The 25,303-nt window shown below is 43.8% G+C and overlaps 1 protein-coding gene across 1 annotated transcript in view; it reads right to left on the bottom strand.

Moving 5' to 3' along the window:
* The window catches only part of LOC117391777 (astrotactin-2-like), a 305,935-nt gene that overhangs the window by 17,030 nt on the left and 263,602 nt on the right, over positions 1-25,303 (bottom strand). Inside the window, exons 18-20 of the mRNA XM_055231621.1 lie at positions 22,669-22,802; positions 20,764-20,912; positions 669-810 (exon numbers count right to left, since the gene is read on the bottom strand). Of these exons, the coding sequence (XP_055087596.1) occupies positions 669-810; positions 20,764-20,912; positions 22,669-22,802 (425 nt within the window). The remainder of the gene's footprint in view (positions 1-668; positions 811-20,763; positions 20,913-22,668; positions 22,803-25,303) is intronic.

Below are 25,303 nucleotides of genomic sequence, written 5' to 3'. Positions count from 1 at the left end.
TGATTATGCTGCGAATTTATACCCAATCAGCTTTTTTTGCACAGATTTCTTACAATACTCTTTAGAATATGACGGATAAAGTCTTTTCACGCACCTCGAAAAGCAGCATTTTTGACATTTTCCAGCTTTAACACACCACAAACACATTTTCTTACAATTCGAATGCTTCTTGCCAACGTCACAATCCATTCATACTTTACTTAACGGAGACTTTTTTGCTTTTTATAAACCTGTGAAGCAGAAAAGGCCACGACGGATCTGCACCAGACCAGACGCTTTGTGAAATTTCAGGTTATCTTCAAGTCTTTTCTTACATTTCTTTACAATATCTGCACAGACGTTTTCTTTTTTTTGACACATCCCAGAAAATATAGAGTGACGCTGAACTCATCTTAAGATTCTTGCTGGGTTTTTCTTACGTTTTCCATCGGTTTATTCATCGTTACGTAATTTAAAAATGAATGTAGAAGCAGAATCCCCGTAATAATTCTACTGCCATGTTGTTTTTCTTTTAGAACTAATGGTATCTGGAAACATTCAGGTGCTTTTTCCATATGATAAAGGTCTTTGTGGAGACTTATGTTCATTCTTACGCTGGAGAAGGAAGACGAGATCGGTTCATCTGCAGGTTAGCGCAGACGATAACGCGAGAAAGGAGGTGTACTTACTTATAGAGGCTGTCTGGTTCCAGGCACTTGAACAGGACTGAGTAAAGGAGCGAGTGCGGGTGCTCCCCTGCCCTCCGTCCGGCCACCACGCACCCCGAACCCGTCCCCGCGAACAGATCCTCCATCAGGCTCAGAACTTCTCCTGGTGCACATAAAGAACACAGATGGGAACGGGTAAATAAACACAGAATTCTGGTACAAACTGTTCATTCCACATACGCTCAGTGTTTTTCAAAGTCAAACAGAAAAGGAGGAAGTCAAAATTCACTTTCGGGAGCGATGACGGCGCTGTGTAAGGAACATTTCGTCCTTTACGTTGATCTGTTTGACGCAGGAAAAGTTAGCTGCGCCGATCTAAGCGTCAACGGACGAGCTGCAACCTTTCAGATCGAGTTAGTTACCAAAAAAAGAACATTTTATCCAGCAGTTAGTGCAAGAAAACACATTATACATTACGTTTTATCTGTATATAGTAAAAAAATGACATCCGTGAAGCATAATTTCATATTTTGGACATTTAAAATCGCAATATTGATAGAAAATGACTGAATAAAAGAGACGTGTCAGCTTCCAGGTTGAAAACTGAGAAGCTGATCGTCCACGAGATGACGAACTCTTCTAAGGAAAGCTGCACATCATAATTGCGAGCGGAAGAAACGGAAAAGCGACGCTACAGAATCCTACATGCATCACTATTTAAGAAGATAAAACCGTAAGTAAGTCCAGAGCAGTGTAAACGGATAGATCAGACTCGAATGTCCACGGATTCCTCTAAATCACATGCGTCAAACTCAAGGCCCGGGAGCCAAATGCGGCCCGCCACGTCATTTTATCCGGCCCGCGAGAAGATGCGTCATTTTAAAATAAGTCTATACTGCACTGACAATAAGCTAATGAGATTTTCCCAGCAAGTGAACTGAGAAATATTAGCAAATAATCATCACAAAATGTTCATGAAGAGGAAAATTGTCGGCGTGGAAGGAAGTTCGAAGGAAGAAAGGTGAATGTTTGTGCTTTAAGGAGAAAAACCTGCGTGTTTTTTGTGTTATGAGGTGAGGTCGGTACAATCTACGTCGACATTTTGACACTAAAACACGGAGCCAAGTATGAAAAAGTTAGTCTGCAAGAAAAACAACAAATTGTCCAATAATTAAAAGGCTGTAAAAGTCTGTTTTTGAAGCAGAGCTGAAGGTCTGTGTCTTTTAAAAGTGTCAGGTTATCACAGAAAGCGTTATTTAACAAGTTATAAAGTAATTACATTTATTTTACATGACATTTGTTTACATTTAGTGACATTTACACCGCCGCAGTTACATCTGACCCTTGACTGTGGCCATTTTGCTGATGCGACCGTCGGTGAAAATGAGTTTGACGCCTCTGCTCTAAATTCAACTTTATAAAATGTTATGTTATATTATGTCCTTTTTAAGTGTAATTCTTACCAGGTAATAATATTTAAATGAATAACATATAAATACAAGAAAAATCAAAACATGTCAACTTTTTTGTCAAAGTTTCATGTTTTTTTTCAAAGTCAAACAAGGAGAGACAAGTCCAAATTCACTTTGTTATGAATGAATTTCTTTTTAAGGAACACTGCTTTTTCCTCCTCAGTGATTTGACCATTGACTGGTATTCTGTGCTTCACCTCTGCGTGGTCCGGTGGGAGTCATTTTTGCCAGTGCCGAGTCTGCGGCTAAATTAAATATGACTTTTTCTGGCAGCGTGCCCGTCCACTACAGTCCTGAAGGAAAACAGGATTTGGTTCCTTTATGGGCAGTTGGTAGTGTTACAATGATATCTGACTGAGCGCCCTGGCGTCTCACAAAACACTACTTCACAAGTTGTGAAATATCTTTCATGTCAGCTTACGGGAAACGGGACGCACGCCGGTCCATTTCCACGCACACGCACGGCCCGCAGTTTCCAGTGCTCAGGGGGGTGATGGAAAAAAGCAAAGAGAGCTGTCAAAACAGTTTAAAAGCTCGCAAACGTTTGGATTTCCAACTATTTCTACAAGAGGTAAAGGGCAGCTTCGTTTTAGCTTATGATACATGGGCCAAGATATAAACACAGGGAGTAAGTCTGGCTGCTGGGGCACAGGGGAATGGTGGATAAAGGTTGCAGAGGAGAGGAAAAAAGAAGTCCACGAATGAATGATTTGACCTTTTCACAGAAGGCGCTCTGTGTAGTCGAGGCTTCTTAAACACATTCTTGCACGGCTAAAGCACGGCCCTTTCCAAGAGTTTCCCTCATATTTTCTCCTCCAATAATGCTATTACGCGTTGTTTACTATTAAAAATCTCACGCCATCACGGTTTTTGCAGGCCACCCACGCTCTGTATTTACCCACAGTGCACGGGGCAGTCCTGATGAGACACGTCTGCATCCAACGCAACGCTGAAGCTGAGATAAGCTCGAGGATTTGGACGTATCATTAAACTCGTGAGGGGATATTAACAGGAAGAAGTTAACAAACATCATTGGGACCGTAGAATAAAAGTACAGGCGCTTGTCGATACGTTGCAACGTCTAAAATCTGAAATAACACAATCAAACTTATGTTAAATAAAGCTTTTAATGTCAGTTCTAATGGAAAACGGGGGTCGGATTTGATAAGTTTTCTTCTTTACACTGTTTTTTGGGCTTAAATAAGAAAAAAAATCTGTGAAATGTGCATTAATTGAACTGGATACATGTCGAAACAGATAAATCGATAAGTAAATAAAGTGAAAATGAAATGAAATCGTGTCGTTTTGCCGTTTTGAGTTTAAACCGGAGAAGACAGGAACTTGTCAGATAAAAATCAAAAGTGAAAGGCGCAGATTCAATTCACAGCGAGGACAATGTCGCTGTTTAACGCTGCGTTTTTGTTTCAGTAGATTATTTTTACTGGTACACTCCCTGACAGTGTTGTGCCAAACTGTGCATCTTTTTCTCCAACGATGTTAACTTTATGATGATTATGTATGATTTTAATGTCTTTCTTATTCTGTAAAACACTTTAAATGTCTGTACTAATAAACTTTCCTTGCCTAAACTAAACAAGAATCCCGTGCGTTTCAGAAAATGTTGAATAAATGAATTAAATTAACTCAAAATAGAGAAAAAACAGCAGCAGAATTCAGAATATATATGCAAAAATCAAACAGTTTGTAAGCGTAAAACAATGCAAACTCATCACAAACTTCTCAAATCCACAACGTGATGAAGCAGCGTATTTTTATAGAAACGATGCCGATGGAACCCGCCCGATTTAACCCGAGATGGCTCTGACCTTTATTGAACAACACCAAAAGAATGCCCGACGGACGCCAGACTGCTGCTGTTTCACCACGACTAAGAGGAGACGCGGCACGAGAGAGAGCGCTCGGATCTTTTACGCTTTTGGACGCAGCTGCGCACAGGAATGGCGATGGTAGTGAATGGTTTTATAATCGAGCAAACCCACGACTATAACAGCGATAAAGCGGTCGAAATACAGTCCTATAGAGATTTACATTAGACGGCGAGGTTAAGGTAAAGGTGCGCAGGGTTGTGTGTCCTCAGCGTTTGACCCGATCCGTCCATCATCCATCGCCCGTCTCCACGTCTTTAACTAGGTCTGGCTTTTTAGGTTAGTGGAAGAAACCCACCCAGACACGAGAAGAACATGCAAACCACACGCAGAAACACCCCAACCATCCCAAGAATTAAAACCAGCCTCTCGTACCAGGCGTCCGGCACGTTCAATGTCAAATAAATAAATAAATAAATACAAAGCAATATGAAAATACACGCGTAAGACTAAGAGCAAATAGTGTTCGTTATGTTTTCGTGATTACAACTGTAAATAAAACACATCATTCTCTGCTAGTTCCTTCATTTTTCGTTTGTAAATTGTTGCCTGAAACTTTTACAGTCCAAACACATCATCATAAAACGGACAAATCTCTATCCACAAAGCTCCACAGTCGTTTCAATTAAGACAGAAGTTGGTCTTAAATCTGCCTTTTAACACGTCCACTTATTAATAGAGAGGCCACAGGAGGCGTGAGCGGACCATGTGTCTGTGTGTCATATATACCCATTACTTTGTGAGCGGAGCACTTCTGAGGCCCAGGGAGACTAAACAAAAGACAAATGTTGAGCCCCATGGCTCTTCAGTGGCTTATAGCATCATTATCTATTTAGGGAGACAGCAGGACAACACTCCGGCTAAACCCTTTTAACAGTCATACAGCAGAAACACATTAAACGTGGTGAAATAACAGGGATTAGCTGCAGAAGGAATGAACATAACGACTGTACAGAGGTAAACACACGACGCAATTAAAGTCCAACACTGACACTGTGTAACTCCTGTTCATTTTATACATGTTTAATTAACACAGACCCTAACCCTGAGTGTGTTATAACCACAATGTAGAAATACTTTTGGTTGCCACGTCTCATTTTTGCATTTTTCATTGAGGGTCACCAGCTCTTTTACACTGCCTGGACAAAAAAAAGGTCACACACTCTAATGTTTGGTTGTTTCGCTGTGGCATTGTTTTGATTTCGCTTCTGTAACGTCACAGATTTATTTCCATCCATCGTTGCGTTAATGTTTCACCTGTTGCATTGATGCTGGTCGAGTCTGACGCTGCAGCTTCTCCAGCCCAAAGATTCTCAGTGGGGTTAAGGTCTGGACAAAAATGATGTCTCTCCCTCTCTAAGTCTCTCTCTCTCTCTTCTGCTTCTCCCTCGCTCTGCTTCTCTTTCTTTCTGCCTCCCTCTCTCTCTCCCTCTCTGCTTCTATTTCTCTCTCTCTCCCTCTCTCTCTTTCTGTGCATCTTTGTCTCTCTCTCTGCTTCTCCCTCTCTCTGCTTCTCTTTCTCTCTCTCTGCCTCTCTCTCTCCCTCTCTCTCTCTGTGCATCTCTCTCTGTCTCTCTCTGCTTCTCTTTCTCTCTCTGCCTCCATCTCTCCCTCTCTCTGCTTCTATTTCTCCCTCCCTCCCTCTCTCTCTGCCTCTCTCTCTCTCTGTGCACCTCTCTCTGTCTCTCTGCTTCTTTCTCGCTCTGCCTCCCTCTCTGCTTCTATTTCTCTCTCTCTCCCTCCCTCTCCCTCTTTCTCTCTCTCAGTGCATCTCTCTCTCTGTCTCTCTCCCTCTCTCTCAGTGCATCTCTCTCTTTCTCTCTCTCTCTCAGTACATCTCTCTCCCTGCCTCTGTTTCTCTCTCACTCCCCCCCTCCCTCTTTCTCTCTGCTTCTCTTTCTCTCTCCCTCTCAGCCTCCCTTTCTCTCCCTCCTTCTCTCTCTCTCTGTCTCTCTCTGTGTTCATGCTCCTGATCCTCTCTTTCTCTTTCACAGTTTGATCTCGATGAATCGTGTCATTTTCATCTTTGAATCTGTCCATAAATCCTCTGCTGTAATAACCTGGTCATTCAGTTTATTCCGGTGTCAGCTGACCTCATTCTGCTGAACCTCGACCGGACCAACTGCAGCAAACACAACATATTTGCTTAGTTAAATCCACGTGGCGACTTTTTATTTGGCCTGGCAGTGCAGATTAGACGAGAGTTTGAAAGGTTTGGATTTTAATTTTCCTACTTTACTGATCATTTCACTTTTTCTTGGGTTTAACGCAGGTCGACGCTCGTGCGAAGTTAAGCTCCTCCTCCTGTCCGACTTCCTTGGATTAACCGCTTTGCACCTGCTGCGTAATTCCAGGGTCAACCAACATTTAACGTCCATCAAAACAACTTTAACCGACCAAATGACCGTACAAAATCTACTTCCACAACAAGAACAACAAAGACTGACAGGACAAATTATTAAGTAAAACGCTGGAGGCCGCTACACGTGTTTTTTTCACGGATCCTCGGCTATTTCTGTCAAAAAAAAACACGAGCGCACATCCCCGGTTAACGCAGGACAGAAGAACCAGCGTTTCCCCCTTTTTTCCCCTCCATCCTAAAGGGGTTCCACAAGGCTAGGTCTGTGGTCCGTCAACTTTTCTGTCAATACTGTGGACAAAACAGCGCGCACAGCTGGCAGACATTAAGGCCCCTGAAATTCTATTATGGTAAAAGCCATTTTGTGTGTTCTCCCTCTTCAACAAAGTGATTAAAACCTGATGGTAAATGCCAGATGACCTCTTGGGTAACGCGGGAAAAGTTACAAATACTCGCGAAAGTAAAACGACGGGACGAGGACGCGGCGAGGAGGGGAAACTACTCCGGTTCCAACCCGCACATGGCCTTGTAGCTGTGATGTAGCAGCCCCGGAGAAGTCATGAAAGTTTATTTGTACAAAGCGATATCATATACAATCTGTCCAACAGCTTTGGCCACAACAGAAACAGCTTCTGACCTGGACTGACCCACATTTTTAACAACGACGACACTGAGGAAAAACCCCTTTTCGGAAAACACTGGCATCGGGGGGGAAAAAAACAAAAACAAAAAGTGACTGCGGCGCACGGTGGGTTTGCACAATTTTTTTTGCGAGGAGGTTTTTTTTTGGAGGTGCCAGATTATCCATAGGCGGAAAAAATGCAATTATAAAAATGTAAACAGCGCGAGTTAACTGCGGCGTACAATACAGCATTAAGCACATAGTAAAAAGCTGTGGCGCGGTGGTATTTCGTCTGATGTTCGGAGACAGACTTCCCCCCCTGAAGAAGAAAAAAAATAAAAAAATAAACTCTTTCTTTTACACTAGTGAATGCAGGCACAGTGTAATTGCTTGGGTCATTAGCTGTTTATACGTGTGTGCGCGAAAGAGAGCGAACGTGTAAATCTGCGGGGTCAGCGAGTTCACACATTAGACCCTTTTCAGCTCAAAGAGGAAATCTGAGGAAAAGGTGGCAGAAAAACACAGTTAGGACGGAGGCACATATTTACGAGCGGGGTTCAGCGCAGGTCAGAGAAATGTCTCCTGCAGTGAAAACTCAAGCACATATTATTGTAATGGCTGCGGCGCTGTACGTGCCACTCAGAACGAACGGTATTTAACAGATTAATGAAGTCACGTGGGTTTGAGAAATGGGAACATATTGTCTCTTTATTCATAAATATGTTATTGTTATTTCATGATCCAGAACGTCAAAGTGTCACTGACTAAACTGTGCAGTAAAACGTGTCGCTGTGCCGCTTGAACAATGAAAGATTTAGTGTTTCAGACGTTTCCCATGAAAAGCACCTGTACCTACCTCAGCCTACCACACCTACCTCAGCCTACCACACCTACCTCAGCCTACTCACCGCTGACTGACCCCTAATGCGCTCACTCGTGTCTGAATCACTATGACTTTATAAAACTGTTCAAATAAACAAAGGAGAAATAAATCCTATGAGTTTCACCCTGAACTTCACTATAGAATTGAACCAGCACTAAAACAATATCTATTGTTCTTCTGTGTTTATCGATGTTGAAGAATATGTTTTGTAAATTGTTCATTTAAAATCTTACAGTGCGGGAGAAATGCATTATTCCCGACTCCAGCCAGTTGCTGTATACATAATGGCTTTTGATATATTGCTCAGTTTTAGGCCAAAGTCTGCATTTCATTTTCTCCTGGCATGTCTTCCAATGATATAGTTTGGTTTTGTGAAACAAAAGATCTGTACGACTGTGTCCTTATTTAAACTTTATATCACATCATTTACAAATATGGACGGACATCATAATGTGCACTTAAGGTTTGCAAATATTTTGCCTGAATGTGAAGTTTCTGTCCCATTCGATTGTTCAGCTCGACTTCTCCCACGTCTTCAGCTTGTCCTTACTCTACCCGACGTGCTCTTCTGTTTTAGGTTTTACTGTGGAGGGACGATCACACCAGACGTACACGATGTGAGCTCCTTCTCACACAAATACAACATAAGCTTCATATCAACAAACAAATGAGAGGCTTTATGTTTCCTGAGAGCCGCCAGACCTGCCAGGGGCCACTCGTGTTAAACTGTCAGCGCCCCGCAACACGGACTTCCTCTCCGGGCGCGCGCCGTTAAATAAAATAGCACCAACGACACACCAAATCCATTGTAAATTGTCAAGATTACAAGTCGTAATGAGATAATCCATCATAAAGTAGATGAGGCAGTATATAAGATTTGAATCCACTGGTGCGCTTCCGGAAAATCTGCTGCAAGAAAGTTAAAGTCTGAGAGAAAAACAGCACTGAAAAAGACTAAAGTAAAGTGCACTTATCTAACCTGAAGGATGGGTCAAACGCAGAGGATGCATTTGTCTACGGCACATGTGTCAAACTCAAGGCCCCCGAGCTAAATGTGGCCCCCCACGTCGTTTTATGTGGCCCACAGCAAGATAAATTAAAAGGTTTGACTGTTTTAAAATGTCAGTTTATCAGGAGATACAGTTATACAACCATTTTTTTTTACATCTATGGAAATGTATTTGTGATATTTGTAACTCGAATAAGAAATAAATACAGAGACGGTTGATGAACAAGTTAAAAAAGTTGTTTATTTGCATTACGTGTGGCCCTTTGTGACGTTAAATTTATCTGAGAACGTTGGTGTAAAGTCTCGTTTTCAGATGTTGAGCTGGAGGATTTTAAACGTGGAGGTTGTTTTGGGTTGACGGCGGGAAACTGGAGTCATCTGGACAACGTTTTTTGAAATCGTTTTGACCGCCATCCGGAAGTCATTTTCAATCTCAAGGTACCGTCAGAGAAGCGAGTCCTGGGATAAGAGTTTAAAGTGAAACTGCTCTGACTTGTCAAAGGCGTCAGTATCTGGTTTGTTGGAAACAGAAGGTAAATTGGTTCTTAATCCATAATTTCTGTTCCATAAATTGTTTTTTTTTTAATAAACTGAAGAAGTAGAGGTCTGACTCTCATGAGCGACGAGGGCCAACAGAAACGTCTGAACACTACATAAAAAAGACTACATCAAATTAAGTGTTATGACACTGTCCAGCTACGAATCAATACTGACTGTTCACACTGACCGCTGATGTGGAGGGTTCTACGGCTGTTCTATGGGTCAAGTGTGGGCTGTTCTCTGGGTCACATGTGGGCTGTTCTATGGGTGACGCATGGGCTGTTCTATGGGTCAAGCGTGGGCTGTTCTACGGGTCACATTTGGGCTGTTCTACGGGTCACATTTAGGCTGTTCTACGGGTCACATTTAGGCTGTTCTACGGGTCACATGTGGGCTGTTCTACGGGTCACATTTAGGCTTTTCTATGGGTCAAATGTGGGCTGTTCTACGGGTCAAGTGTGGGCTGTTCTACGGGTCATATTTAGGCTGTTCTACAGGTCACATTTGGGCTGTTCTACGGGTCACATTTGGGCTGTCCTACGGGTCAAATTTAGGCTGTTCTAAGGGTCACATTTAGGCTGTTCTACGGGTCACATTTTGGCTGTTCTACGGGTCACATTTGGGCTGTTCTACGCGTCACATTTAAGCTGTTCTACGGGTCACATTTAGGCTGTTCTAAGGGTCAGGTGTGGGGCATGTGGGTCACATTTAGGCTGTTCTACAGGTCACATTTGGGCTGTTCTACGCGTCACATTTAGGCTGTTCTACGGGTCACATTTGGGCTGTTCTACGGGTCACATTTAGGCTGTTCTACGGGTCACATTTAAGCTGTTCTAAGGGTCAGGTGTGGGGCATGTGGGTCACATTTGGGCTGTTCTACGTGTCACATTTAGGCTGTTCTACAGGTCACATTTAGACTGTTCTACGGGTCACATTTGGGCTGTTCTACGTGTCACATTTAGGCTGTTCTACAGGTCACATTTAGACTGTTCTACGGGTCACATTTGGGCTGTTCTACGGGTCACATTTGGGCTGTTCTACGGGTCATTTGTGGGCTGGTCCATGAGTCTTGTGTGGGGTGTTCTTTAGGTCACATTTAGGCTGTTCTCTGGGTCACATTTAGACTGTTCTCCGGGTCACGCGTCGACCGTTCTCCGGGTCACGTCTCGACCGCTCTCCGGGTCACGTGTGGCCTGGACAGCAGAGCTAAACATCAAAACACCGCGACTGTCACTTCACCGCTCCCGATCAGCGTGACGGTGTAAAACGAGGAAACGCGGCGGCAGCTCGGGTTATTTCTTGCGATTGGACTCCACCTGTACCTCCATCACAACAGCACAACCACCACCACGTCTGTACAAACACCACCTCACTTTAGAAATCTACCAGTAAAAGATCAAAACTCATCAGTGTCTCGTCGCGTAGAACTAAGTGTCGTCGACGTCCTCACAGTCTCGAGTGTCTCAGTTATAGCGTCACGGTTATATCCAGCTATTAGCTTTAAGAACAAACGCCAAGGCCGGCTCGCATTGCGCCGCTTTGTCACGGGTTCAATAGCCTCCCAGTGTCTTTCTCCACCATTTTGATGTGTCGTGTGTGTGGTCTGTTTTTATTGCTCCCAGCTTGTGTTACTGTGACTCTCTCTCTCCCCTGGGTGCGCACTAAGAATAGCTCGGTCGTGTTAACAGCCAGTTGCCTTGTGTCCTACTGTGATGCTGCTCTGTATTGACACATTGATTTGGAGCGCTATCCTGTACCTTTACCGCGCTGTTACACGGGGCGACGGGGCGGGCCGCTGCAGGCATGTGGTCTAGAGGACGCACACGGTGTTTCGTACGATCAAACACGACGATACACTGGGCATCTTGCGGATTTACGTTGTTTTTTGTTGTTTTTTTTTATTTCTCGGGTTCGTTTTGTCTTGTTTTTCTCCCACCTTTTTTTTTTTTTTTAAAGTCATGACCTGATTTGGGTCTGTTTGTGTCATAACATCGAAGTTCACGATCATGTGACATCTGTGTTTGGTCATTTCTCATCCTGATTTAGTGTGAGAAATGTTTTGGAACAGTTTGTTTTCAGCTGTCTGGAAAACACACACACACACACACACACACACACTCGAGGTCTGCAGGATTTATTTAAGACAGAAAAACAGGGCTTAGGGTAACATTAAAACATTAAAACTTGCCCGAGATCACAAAAGAGCGTATGGCAAAAGTAAATATACAACTTAGTGAGACATTTTTGCAGCGAAATCCACTTTGTATGATAAAAAAAACCCAACGCGGGAGAGTTATTGCGTCTATACCGTTACATTTTTGTCAGTTATATTTACGATGTCACTGTTTTAATTTGTAAAATGTATAAAAATGTAAAGATGAGGTATAGTTACATTCATTAGAACTTGTAGCTTATGGCAAACCCCCGAGCCAAACCATTATACTTTATGCTTTAATTAATCGAAGACTTCATCCAAAAAATGTCCATGTCTGCGCCGAGGAAGGGACGAGACGGAAGCATTAAAAGTCTAGACCTGCAGGAGGAGAGAAGCGCGCCGGACTAACGATGCAAATTTGAAGAGGCAAAAATTGGAAAAAAGGAAGGGAATTGAAAAAGCCCTTGGCCCCCTGCCTGCTTTCTGCAATCTGCTGATGGTGAGGCTCGTGACGAGGAGGTGCGCCGCGTCCATTTTTAGCGATGAGGTCATCTTTAATTAACAAAACAAAGAGAGTCAGCTGTGTCACTCCAATCTGTTATCTGCAGTCATCCTCAAGGACACACTTATCTCCATATAATTCAATCTCTCTGAACGGGGCTTTGGTCTCGGCCAATAATGGAGCTGTTACATAAACATGGGGAGGGGGATGTCCACGGACCCCGGTTTGGCACAACGTAGGTGCGTGGACTAAGCATGTGGAAACGAAAGCGCTGATCATGTGACTAAGACAGCCTGGCCTTTTATTTTTGTGGGAAATTAAATGAAATATTAGTAAGATTAATAATATGCATGAAGCTGGGGTCAGGTTAGATCCGACGGGAGTTAGACCTAATAAGAACTTTTGTTTTTCTAAGGGAATTCCTCCAGAAACGGGAGACTTTTTTTTTTAGCGCAGGTCGGCTCATAATTATTGCCATACATTCAAAATATAAGCCTCATTTTTCCGTCAAAACAACCTCGCATTTAGGAATTACAAGCACGGGCATTAGGTTAGCGCGGGTAAAGAGTAAATATAGTACGTTCTCCTAAAAAAACTAAATATCACTCCTGATCCCGGCGGATACAAAGGAATGCTGAGGCACATCTTTTTCAGCTCTCAGTCTTTCTGTCAGACGGGATGCTGTCTCTGCCCTGGTGTGCCATCTAGAGGTTTGCTGCAGACCAAATACAACTTGAGTTTCGAGTAGAACGCGTTTTGACTCGAGTTAAGAACAAACTGGAAGAGAGAACGTAACCGGAATCACAATGACAACAGCGTGTTTGCAGGTTAAGTCAGCGTCGTCTGATGATCCTGCAGCGATTAGTATTAGGACAAGCTGTTGGATATTTGCAGAATATGCTTTTCTAGGCTATTTGAACGACAAAAAGACCAAGTTTACTGCAGAAGGACAGCACCGGCGACACTTTAGAAGCAGCCTATTAATGATTTGAATGAAAAAAACTATAGTTGCAAATGTAAATGCAGCTCCAAGACTCCCAGATAAGAGATATTTAGACTTTTTTTACTCAAATATATGATTAAGTACAGAGGAAAATGCAGTAAATTTGATCACAGCAAAGTCTTCAGCACGGCTAGTGAACAGTGGCAGGTGTGAAGGAGTTTAAAGGACTCAAACTCAAATGATATAATGAAATAACAACAGATTTCCAACAACAGGTACAGCTCACGGCTTTGTACAGGACGGACTGTGTCAAAAATACATATTCCCCTTAGATCAGCACGTTATTGTTTTCAAATCTGAGTATGGAAACGTTAACACTGCAATAATTTGTAATAATTAGGCATCAGATGAGTTAGCAACTACAGAAAAAACAAACAAACTGGGTATTACATAACGAAAAGCTCCGTCGTCACCGTGTGAAGTGCCGTTACCTTAAGATACCCCGACTTACACACGCAGCGCCAAACGGGGAAAAACGGGGAAATGGGATCGTTTTATTTGCTGGATGTGAATGAAGGGGGCGCTGTTTGCAGTACTCTCCTTGTGGGGGTGCTGTGTGCAGTACGCTCCTGGGAGCAGGTCTCTGAATGCTCAGTTCCATCTGTCCGTTTGGCAGCGTCTGTGTTAGGACTTCTTCGTGCGTTAGGACTCTTCGTCATGTGTTAGGACTTCTTTGTGTGTTTTAGACCTTCTTCTTCGTGTGTTACGTCTTCTTCACGTGTTTTAGGCCTTCTTCTTTGTGTGTTACGTCTTCTTCACATGTTTTAGGACTTCTTCTTTGTGTGTTTTAGGACTTCTTCTTCGTGTGTTACGTCTTCTTCACGTGTTTTAGACCTTCTTCTTCATGTGTTTTAGACCTTCTTCTTCACGTGTTTTAGACCTTCTTCTTTGTGTGTTTTAGACCTTCTTCTTCACGTGTTTTAGACCTTCTTCTTCATGTGCTATGACTCCTCCCACCCTAACCCTCCGTCCTGGACTTCGGGCCTTTGTCACGGCCGGCGTGTTCGTTTTTCTGTGATGACGTCAGGCTGGATGTTGTGAATAAGGCGTCGTCTGAACAGGAGCCAGTGGAAGCCTCCGCGCCACCTGCTCCCGTCCCGCTCCCGTCCCGCTCCCGTCCCGCTCCCGTCCCGCTCCTGTCCCGCTCCCGCACTGTCTGGAAACATCGCCTCATCTGTATTCTATATGCACGGAGCGTGGAGCGCAGCGTGGCCAACGGCGATCTGACGGCGTAACGAAGGTGAAATCGAATCAAATGAGTCGCTCGAGTGAAGTTTCCACGATCGGGACACTCTGGACTTAGCGCAGAGTCAGATTTTTTGAGTTACTTCTTCTCGTAGAGTTACATCTGTGTGGCAGAAGGCTGGAGGATAATGACCTCATAGAGCATCTCAGGCTACAGTCATGTGACATAAGGCGCCCGTCCTGTCCTGGGACCGTGAAGAACTCAAAAAGCGACTTCCGAGGGTCATTTTGGGGCAATAGAATAACAAAAATATGACTTAATTGATGATTTGGAGGGTCAAACCACGAACAAAAGTGTTTAAACTGTTGAATATTTATTTGTAACGTGTCATTTTTAAGCGTAAAGTCGATTTTCTTGTCAAATTTACAGCCCTTAAGTCAGTTCCTTTATAAAAACGCACCTCTTAACAATCACTTTAAATTATTTTCCAGTTACAGACGACTTAAACCATCACAGATTAGTGCCTTTATACTGTGGACGGCGGTTATAATCAAAACATGAGCTTATATGGAAATCATTTTAGTAGAAGATGGGAAAGGTATCTGCTAATGATAAGTGGTTTCTCTCTTTCTTTAAGCTCCGAACTATGGAAACACAATCTTTTATGTTTTTTCTGGCACAAACCGCCGCCGTATGAAAGAAATGTATGCATCCGTGTCAGAATTTCCTTTAAGGTCACAATAACTCTCGGTTTATTTTCTGAACAAAAACAGCAGAGGGGATTACAAAGCCCTCATGCTGAAGCGAGTTTTATTTTTATTGGAACTGATTAATGCAGGTTTTAAATTGCATTATACAGGAAGTGCTGCATAATTGCCGTCAACATTCATCAGACTTCCAGTGGTCCACTTAACTGACATCACACTTTCACCGAAGGACGATAAAACTGAAAAAAGAAAGAAAAGTGGTCGTTTGGAATGGTTTCGACCTGAGCCGCAATGCAAATTCGGTTTAGATTTGAACCCAGATGCCCATCCTTTGCTTTCATCCCGCATAAATAGTAAAATAAAGAGCATTTACGCATTATTTCTGGTTCAAAATCATAGCGGTTTTAAGATTATTCTGTACATTATTCTATGCTGTAATCTATATTCTCAAAAATATGTGAAAAATGTCGCGTGGAGAAGCTGCGCGACGGCGAAACCTCCCAGCCTCGTGTTAAAATAAAGTTCTCTGAAGTAGGGCATGGACATGTTACTCAGGACGTGTCCAGATGTGAAAGGAATGGGGGGAGTTTGACACAAGAACACCCATCTTCACACACACAAAACAAAAATAATAAAGAACGTTGTCTATTTTTCCTTGTCACACAAAGTCCAGCGCAGATGTCGAACATTTTGGATCGGTAATAACATGCACTGATCTGACTCTTCCCCTGAAGCTGAGGTCACAAATGTACCTTCCAGTTAATGAGAAAAAAAGCCTAAATTCACATCCCGTGTTTACTCAAATGGAGAAAGATAGATTTGTAACATTTGCAGATATCTGATAAAGAGAAGGAGCCCTTTCAGTGCAGCAGTGATCCTCATCTGTATGATTGCACCCATTCAGGGAAGTGGAATGGATGAAAACTCGAAGCCAAAGAGATGGCATATGACATCATCTGAGTCAGCCCAAAGACAAATTACATTGAAAGAAATGTTACTTAGATACTAGAAAAACACATTGCTCTCCTAAATAGATAAGGTCTTTATAATAGTGGAAGCTCGGGTAAAGGCACTGCTGAAACTCCACTGAGGAAGAACCAAGTGCTTCAAAGTGCAGAAGTAAAACGGAGCCAGAACTAATACGTTGGACAATGCATTTACTTTGAAAAATGGCTACCAAACTTTTTCGATCATTTGGGTTTGGACCAGAGTCTGACGAAGAACGACACGGGATTAAGTCAAACGTAATCCAACTCTGACTGCTCTAAAGATGAACTCACAAACGTACAACCAAGAGATGTGTGCTGCGCATAAAAAGACCCTGTTCTACTTTGGATTAGCCCCTTCCCCACGACTTTCTGGATTGGCGTCTTCAGCCAAATCATCGTCGGAACGCAAACTTCAGAGCATCACCACAGTCTTGGAAAAAATGAGCTGTGAACCTTTTGACAGAAGCACTCGTTTTCCAGTAAAACAACCCCAGCGCTACCTGCAAAAAAACAAAAAAAACAATTGCCAAATGCGATCACGAAATGAAATAAAAGTCCAAAGACAATTCCTTAATGTAAGTGTGAGATGTAAGTGTGAGAGGCAGAGTTTGGAGCTGGCACTGCTGTTACTCTGTGGTTCTACTAAACCAAGTTTAGCTGTGCTCCAACACTATAAAACATAATTTGTCTTTCCTCAAAAGTGCATTAGATGACCTTTAAATAAGTCAGTAGTCAGTGGTGTGTAAAGAGCCTATAAATCCTGTCAGTTCTACAGAAGTGGGGCTAAGTGTGAGAACATGATGCTTCAGAACCCTGCTGCCCTTTAACGTGCTGAGTCTGTGGAACAAGATCTCATTATTTTAAGAGGGCTCAATTATTTCATAAATCTACTCCGGCAATCACTTCCAAGTTTGTATCAGCAATCTTCATTCACTCTTTTGGGAACAACGTGGGGTTTGGGGAAGCAGTAAAGGCCCAGATACATTACTGCTGTAGTAGTAAATGACACAATTTAAGAAATGATTTGTTAAATGGCATTAGGACGGCCAGACGCTGAGATTTACAAACTTATCTGATGAACTTCAGCGTATGGACAGACCCCGTTTAGTCCGGTTGAGATCCTTGGATAGACCCAGTTTGGTTCCGGTTAAGATCCTTGGATAGACCACGTTTAGTCCCAGTTGAGATACTTGGATAGACCCTGTTTAGTCCGGTTGAGATCCTTGGATGGACCACGTTTGATGGACCCCATTTACTCCGGTTGAGATCCTTGGACAGACCCCGTTTAGTCCCAGTTGAGATCCTTGATAGACCCCATTTTGATGGACCCTGTTTAGCTCGGTTCAGATCCTTGGATAGACCCAATTTAGTCCAGTTAAGATAGACCCCGATTAGTCTGGTCAAGATCCTTGGACAGACCCTGTTTAGTCTGATTGAGATCCTTGGATAGATTCCCATATTGTCTGGTTGAGAAAGACTCTGATTAGTCTGGTCAAGATCCTTGGATAGGCCCTGTTTAGCCCAGTTGAGATCCTTGGCTAGACCCCGATTAGTCCGGTTGAGATCCTTGGATAGACCCCATTTAGTCCAGTTGAGATAGACCCCGATTAGTCTGGTCAAGATCCTTGGACAGACCCCGTTTAGTCCAGTTGAGAGCTTTGGACAGACCACATTTAGTCCGGTTGAGATAGACCCTGTTTAGTCTGGATAAGATCCTTAGACAGAGCCCGTGTAGTCTGGTTCAGATCCTTGGAAAAACCCTGTTTAGTCTGGTTGAGAAAGACCCCGATTAGTCTGGTCAAGATCCTTAGACAGACCCCGTTAAGTTCGGTTGAGATAGACCCTGTTTAGTCTGGATAAGATCCTTAGACAGACCCCGTGTAGGCTGGTTTAGATCTTTGGATAGACCCGGTTTAGTCCTGGTTGAGATCCTTGGATGTACAGTTTCATGGGGACTGGTGAGTACAATTTACTTTACTGTACGGTACAAAAAAACTGCTTTATAAAGATTAAACAAACACACATTAAAACAACTTTTAGGAAAATTAGGATTAGTTTTGATCCTTACGAAACAGAACACTAACATTTTAAAGTATTTAGATCAGTTTCACTTTTGCTAAGACGTTTTTGCCCGTAGAGCTGAAGTACTTCTCCCCACTGACGATCCCGAGAAATACTGGATAATAATAGATGTGCCATTCTAATCTCTATAGTCTGGAATGGCGTGATTAATAGTAGTGACTGGCACATAGCAGTGTGAGTCACCTAAACCATCTGCCCCTTCCTCCCTCACCTCTGCCAACATGGCCGCCGCTCGCTGTCTCTGCCCTCGCTCCCCTCTCTCGCCTCCGCTGACCGCGCTTCATCAGCGGCGTCCCGGCCCTGATGAATGGCCTGTCCGCTCCGCCCGATGACTAAAGCTCCAGGAACCGGCATCTTCCACACCACCTCATTTCACCGCAATTATCGCTGTTTCCTCTTTTTCGCTCTGCCATCGCAAATAAAACGTCTAAATATAAAATGATTACCTTGTGGCGAAGTGAAAATAAACGGGCAGAGGTTTTAGAAACATTTGACTGAAACAAAATCTTCGTTTCGGGCTTTTTTGGAGACGCTATGACGCTACAGGTGCGTGGCAAAATTAGGAGATTTTTCAGTAGTTAAAGACGCAATATGTAACTTTCTGGAAATGCCGCGCTACCTGCACGTTTGGAGGAAAGTTAAAACTATAATTTGGACCAGTTTCCATGGCGATAGACGCGTTTCATGCCGTACTGTGTCAGATTTCAACCAAAGAAGCGAGATTTACATGGATTTTTTTGGTGAAATAAACAACCAAAATGGAGGAAAAAAGCTTTTAAATCGTTAAAAAGTTGCATATTACTCTTTCTAATTCTAGATTTTGAACATTTTCGATCATTTAAACCCGTGATTTAAATGGCGGATAGTGTTACGCAAGTAGTTATGACACATTTGTTAAAAGCAGGCTTCGATTTGAAAGGCCAGTGACTCATTAAAAGAAAGAAGAGAAAGGAGACGAGCGCTTCCTTCTGTAACTCGTCCATGTTTTGATGCTTCCACTCTGACATTTCACATAAAAAATGCTTTGTACATTAACAGTTCGCCATGTGTTTTTTTCATCCTGAGTAACGTCTGAATCTTTATTGAGTTATAGGCCGTTTGACGTAAAGCCCGGAGGTTTAATCTGACCACGCTATAGGCTAATGCAATCAAACTATTTACGCGCAAACTTAAGCGTGTGTTTGTGGGAACTTCAGGAATGTCACGCACAGTCCGAACTAACGAACTCCGCTAAAGAGATAAGGCGTACACCCTCAGCCACGCTACCGGGTTTAAACGCGATCCGATTTAAGATTTATAGCAAACCAAAAAAAAAAAGAGAAAAGAGCAAAGAGCAAATCACGACGACTGACGAACACACAAAACACAATCGGAAACAACAGAATCGTTATCAGGCAAAGCAGCTTGGGTCCGCAGCGCGTCCTGACCGCGGCGCAGGAGTGTTACGACAGCAGCAGACCGCCAAAAAAAAAAAAAAAGAAAAAAGAGAAGACGTCAAACGGGATCTCTCGTCACGTTTGTCGCAACGGCCCCGGTTCCTCTAAATCTGTGTTGATTTCCAGCGACTGATTTGGAAATTGAATTGAGGCGGCACCAAATCAGGAATCAGTGGAGCTGGAGTTTAAAGGAGAACGATCGAAGTCTGGACTGACACAAACGGATCAGAGAAAACTTTAAGCGTCATGAAATCTGACATAAATGTGTTAAAGTCTGAATAAAACATTAAATAATACGGTAAAGTCGCACCTGGAGCCTCCAAAACAAACAAAATGGTCACGAAACTTGACATCAGGAGTAGGAGCGGTCAGACCAGGACCAGGAACAGGACCAGGACCAGGAACAGGACCAGGACCAGGAACAGGACCAGGACCAGGACCAGGACTATGAGCAGGACCAGGAACAGGACCAGGACTAGGACCAGGAACAGGACCAGGACCAGGACTACGACTATTACCAGGACCAGGACTAGGAACAGGACAATGCCCAGGACCAGTATGACGACCAGCACTAGGACCAGGACTACGACTATGACCAGGACCAGGACTAGGATCAGAACAATGCCCAGGACCAGTACCAGGACCAGGATTAGGACCAGGACCAGGAACAGGACTAGGATCAAGACAATGCCCAGGACCAGGACCAGGATTAGGACCAGGACCAGTACGACGACCAGGACTACGACAATGACCAGGAACAGGACCAGGACTAGGACTACGACTACGACCAGGAACAGGACTAGGATCAAGACAATGCCCAGGACCAGTACTGGGACCAGGACTAGGACCAGGACCAGGACCATGAAGATGACCAGAACCAGGACAAGGACCAGGACCAGAGCCATGACCAGGACCATGACCAGGACAATGACCAGGACAAGGACTAGAGCCAGGACCAGGACCATTACAAGGACCAGGACCATGACTTGGACCAGGATCAGGACCATGACCAGGACTAGAGCCAGTACCAGGACTGGGACATTGACCAGGACCACGACCACGACCAGAACTAAGACCAGAACAATGACCAGGACTAGAACCAGGACCTGGACCAGGACTAGGACCTGCCATCTAGACAAACACATTCTATTTTCCATCGTCTTTACAGCATTTTTCCAAACCATTGCACAAAGTGACGTCTTCGTGCTCCTTATAATCTCCAAAGTCGAGATAAAACATCAAAAACATCACTTTGCATCACTCAACCGTCATGTGGATCTCCTACCTGTGTACACATCCGGCTCGGACGGGTCTTCGACTCTTTTATGTTGGATGACGTAGTCCGAGATCTTGTAGCCAATCACAGGCTCCACGTCGGTCCACTCCAGGGCCACCATCGTGCTGGACGGCTCCAGATACGGCGCGAGATGCAAACTAACGACACACACAGGACAAAGTTTAGTGAATAACACGAGAGGTGAGTTTGAACGCTAACCCCATCTGTCTCCCACATGCAGAAATTAAAATAAAAGTGTGTTATGTGGGACTAAACATGCACGCGTAGCAATCTTGAACAATCCCATGTGGTCACCGTCCAGCCAGAGTCATAAAAACCCTCCCATCTCCATCTATACTACCTCATGGGACAATACAAGCAAAACAACATTCCGATCCGGCCTGGGCTCCAGCAGTGTCTCTAGTGGACTATACCCCTTCAAAGAGATAAAAGAAAAATAGATTTCCATTTGCCTGCCCGTAGGCTTTATTTATGACAATGGCATGAGAAAGACAGGTTGTCCTTTCATGAAAACACGCCACTCTGTTTTATCCTTTCCGACAAATAACAGGAGATCTGCAGGTTATTACTGGCTTTACACTGCAGTTGTGGCCAGAGCAGGGGGCTCCAGATGGCGGCTGCACCGACTCCTCATGCGCCGGGGCTGAGGGATTACCTGGAGACCGGAGAGAACGGCAGCTCCCGAACGTGTCGCTAAGTCTATTTAATGGGCAGTTATTTCACATTTATGGCACGTACGGTAGTTCAGTGATCGGAGGGGGAGGGGGGGATGTAGGTGGAGCGTATTTCTGCGACGATGTGCGTGAAAAGGCGGGAAAACACTGGACGTCGGGCAATTAAGAGCTGACGGAGACGCGCGGGACTCGTGATGGGTTGACAGCATTTTTATGAAAACGCAGGTCACTGTTGCAAACTTAAAAGGGGAATTATCGGCTAAAATGAGTTTCGGATAAATATAAAAGACGTTTACTATACTTAAGAGTGTCAAAGTGCAGTTGTCGGTTCAGCGTTCGGATTTTTTTAGTACGATTTTGCATGTTTTTTTACATCGTTTGGCCTGAAAACAGGTCTTGATCTTTGGTTTCGTTCGATAATACTGTACTTATTGTTAAAATCTACGAAGGTTTGAACTTTGAGAGAGTTTAAACGGGAGAGAAATGTGAGAAAATGTTAACGCCTGTGTGAGAAAAGTGTATAAAGTGTGTGGTGAGGGGGTTTTACAGACAAAAACATAGAGAATAACCGTAAAAAATGAAGCGAATTTGCAGATTTCGCCTGTTTTTAGAACGTAACCGTGTACATTCGATTTTATTTTGTACTATAATTCATAAAGTGCATGTACTGAACAAAAACAGAGCAAGAAATCCAGTGTTTTTACAATCGTTTCACTAAAAAAACTACCAATTTTATGTATTAATATGTATCCGAGATTCGTGGCGGCGTCAGTTTCACAGATTTAAAACTATTTCCAAATCTGAAACTAGTCAAGTCCGGTGCGATGAGTTTGAACAGCAGCGGGACTCTTCTCCGTTATTCAGAGAAATCGTATTTGCCGTAGTGGAAGTGTCCTGGGTGAAATCCCCGTAGACACAGTGTTCCTCTTTAAAAGTTTCCAGTGTGTAATAGTGGAGCTGGTGGGTGAGGCACAGACCCCGGAGTATTATTAGGACACCTTGAATAAGACCGTGTTCTTTTCAGACGGGTGTAAGGGCCGACTGACAGCTATTAGAACTTCGGGGACTGTGATTGTGTCTACAACTTTCTCAAGTGCCTCGGGAGTCCATGTGTATGTGTGTGTGTGTGCACGTGAGCCTATGGTGCATCGGAGCGTGCAGCCATGAAATGTCTCTTGTGCATGAATTCCTAGATGTCATGTTGTCATCTCACACTTACACGGGCTGCCTGAGGGGACTGCAGTTCGGCAAGCCGTCTTTGCTGAAGGCACTCAGGTCACAGCGACACCAGTTATCAATGACATCGCCCTTCCCCGCGCACCAGTATGAGCTCATTGTGGCGCTCTTGAAGGCCTGCGAAGGAGAGCAGGTGAGAACAAATGCAATTATCTTTCGGGTACATGTGCTGCCGGACCGTTTCACCGTTTCCCCGTCTCTGTCTCACTTCATCTACTCTTTTGTTTTCTTCTTAACGCACAGAATTAAAGAATAAATCAAACACAAACTGACCTAACTAGTAAAGATACAGTACACGTTATCCTGGAAGGCTTCTCACGACTAGGAGTAAAAGTCACAGTGCACCTCGTGGGCAGATACCGTGACCTTTTATACCCACCGTTCCCAATTACCAGACGGCAGCCCCTGACAGGCTCTGTGATATCATAGATGCACTGCCACTTTTACGATGGAAGTGCGAACGCTGTGACACTCCTCACCTCTTCTGTTCCTGTTCAATTCAAGGAGCTGGTGAGTGTGTGTCTGCAACTGTCTCGCGATTGGTCTGTGTGTACTCGGGGAGGGAGGCGGCGGCTGGTGGCAAGATGTAAGGAGATGACATCATCTCCTACATCTCCTGTGTGCCCCTTCATTAATGGGTGAAAGAAAAATCAAAGACAGAAGCTCAGTCATCCTCTAAAAGGCAGAAAAATGCCAATATAATCGTCAAAGCAATAAAGTATAACGTCAGGGCTTTCCCTAAAGCCACAGGCATGATAGAGAGGGAGTTCAAGAGAGTTCACAAGCACTCTGGCTCCCTCTGTCACACTACAGATCAATGGACTTCTCTCTTATTTATGTGCTCTAACTGGTTGGCCGTGCTGCCTCATGCAGACAACTTTGAGATGTGCTTGATCATGGTCAGAAAAAAAGCGGAAACATTATCAGTGGGCACCAGGCATCCAGCGAGAAGCACCCATCCCCTCCTTTGTTCTAATACAGCGTGACATTCTCTTCATCCTGAAGGAAAGAGACCCCAGACATCTTTAAGGCAGCAGTGGCTGCACACACGGGCACATGCAACATTTCTGTTAAGGATCTACTTCCACACGCGCTTGTTTCATTCCACTGGACCAACGCCAAAGGCAGATTTCTGCAGTGCGTTGATTAGTTGTGGTGACATTCGAGATGACTTTGAGCATACTCTTAACCATAAAGTCTGCAAACTTAGAAGGAAAAGAATGAGGATATGCATTCTGGAAAGTGACTATTTAAACCTTATTGTTTTTTACTGGACAAAAACGAGTCAAAAGATTAAAGTAACTTGTACTACACATATCAGAAACAGGTACTCAAACAGTTACTGTAAGTATCCAACCCTGTTTATACAATAATCTATTGCAAAACAATAACATTTGTCTCCTTTTTCTGAACCACTGATTCCAGCTTAGAACAACAGCAGGGGGTGTCCACCTCATGACCACAGAGTCCAGGCACGATACAGACAGTCAAATATGAGACGCTGGGGGTAAAAGAGAGAGACCACAGGACCATCATGCATTTACCACCACCAGATTCCTTCAAACACTCATATGGGCCTGCACGCTTGATTGCATGGCTGCACATGTGAAAAATAGACAAAGCGATTACTGCCATGTTTATGTTTGAAGAGTAAAACAAGCCAGTATGCACTGGGTAAACAGGGAATCTAATTGTGGTTTGGAAATGAGGTAGGAGCACTGGTGGGGTGCAAAAGAGGTAACGCGCTGATGAGGGGTTTAAGTGAAGCAAGTGAGAGTTGACTAATGCCAGTTAAGTGTGTGGTCGTAAAGACGGCAATCTGTCCCACGGAGACTCGGGCGGTAAAGAAACCCTTAAGTAGGAGGAACACTATAAAAACCCAGGAGAGCCTGCTATGTGTGCAACGAGGATCACTCACAGCCAAGCAGCAGAGGATACCTTACACTGTATTGATTAAACACAGATCAGCATTTCCCAGAACACAGATAGCTCCTGATACATTGTGGTTTGCTCAGATAGGGTTAATCGACAAACCTCTCCCATTAGCTTCATTTAAGAAAAGCAAGTGTTTTGACAAGGAGTATCCACCTTTTCAATCAGCTGTTCCGGTTCAGCGCTTTTATTTTTCTGTGTACGTCTCTGAAAAACTATCTACAGGAACCAACGGACGGGCCTAGGGCTTAGATAACACGCCGCACTACTGTTTCACAAATATGCCACGATTCATCTCTCCTGACCTTATTGATACGGGCCAAATGGAGGTGAAACGTAATCACCTCCTGCCCCCCGCTTTGAGTGAAGCTCAGGGCTCTGCCAGGTCATCGAGCAGAAGCAACACAACAACTGTGGCCACAAATTCCTCGTGTTGACGTCATTCTGGCCGTGCAGACTCCCTGGCACCAAAACACTATTTGGACCTTTAATTCCAACGTCGTGACTTACAAGAAGGAGATTGAGGCTATTGTGACCTTTTTAATGTATTAATCTGTTTGTCTAGTCTAAGCTGACCATATTACTGTCTGCTTTCCACAGCTAACACACGAAAACACTAGCCAGCTGGCCCGCACTATTGATTTAGACAACGATCACCAGTGGTAAAGAGTTGAAGTCAGCGCACA

The sequence above is a fragment of the Periophthalmus magnuspinnatus genome, chromosome 23, assembly GCF_009829125.3.
Source record: "Periophthalmus magnuspinnatus isolate fPerMag1 chromosome 23, fPerMag1.2.pri, whole genome shotgun sequence".
Taxonomy (NCBI): Eukaryota; Metazoa; Chordata; class Actinopteri; order Gobiiformes; family Gobiidae; genus Periophthalmus; species Periophthalmus magnuspinnatus.
The sequence above is the reverse complement of the archived record's forward strand: the minus strand, read 5'-3'. Positions and strand labels throughout refer to the sequence as shown.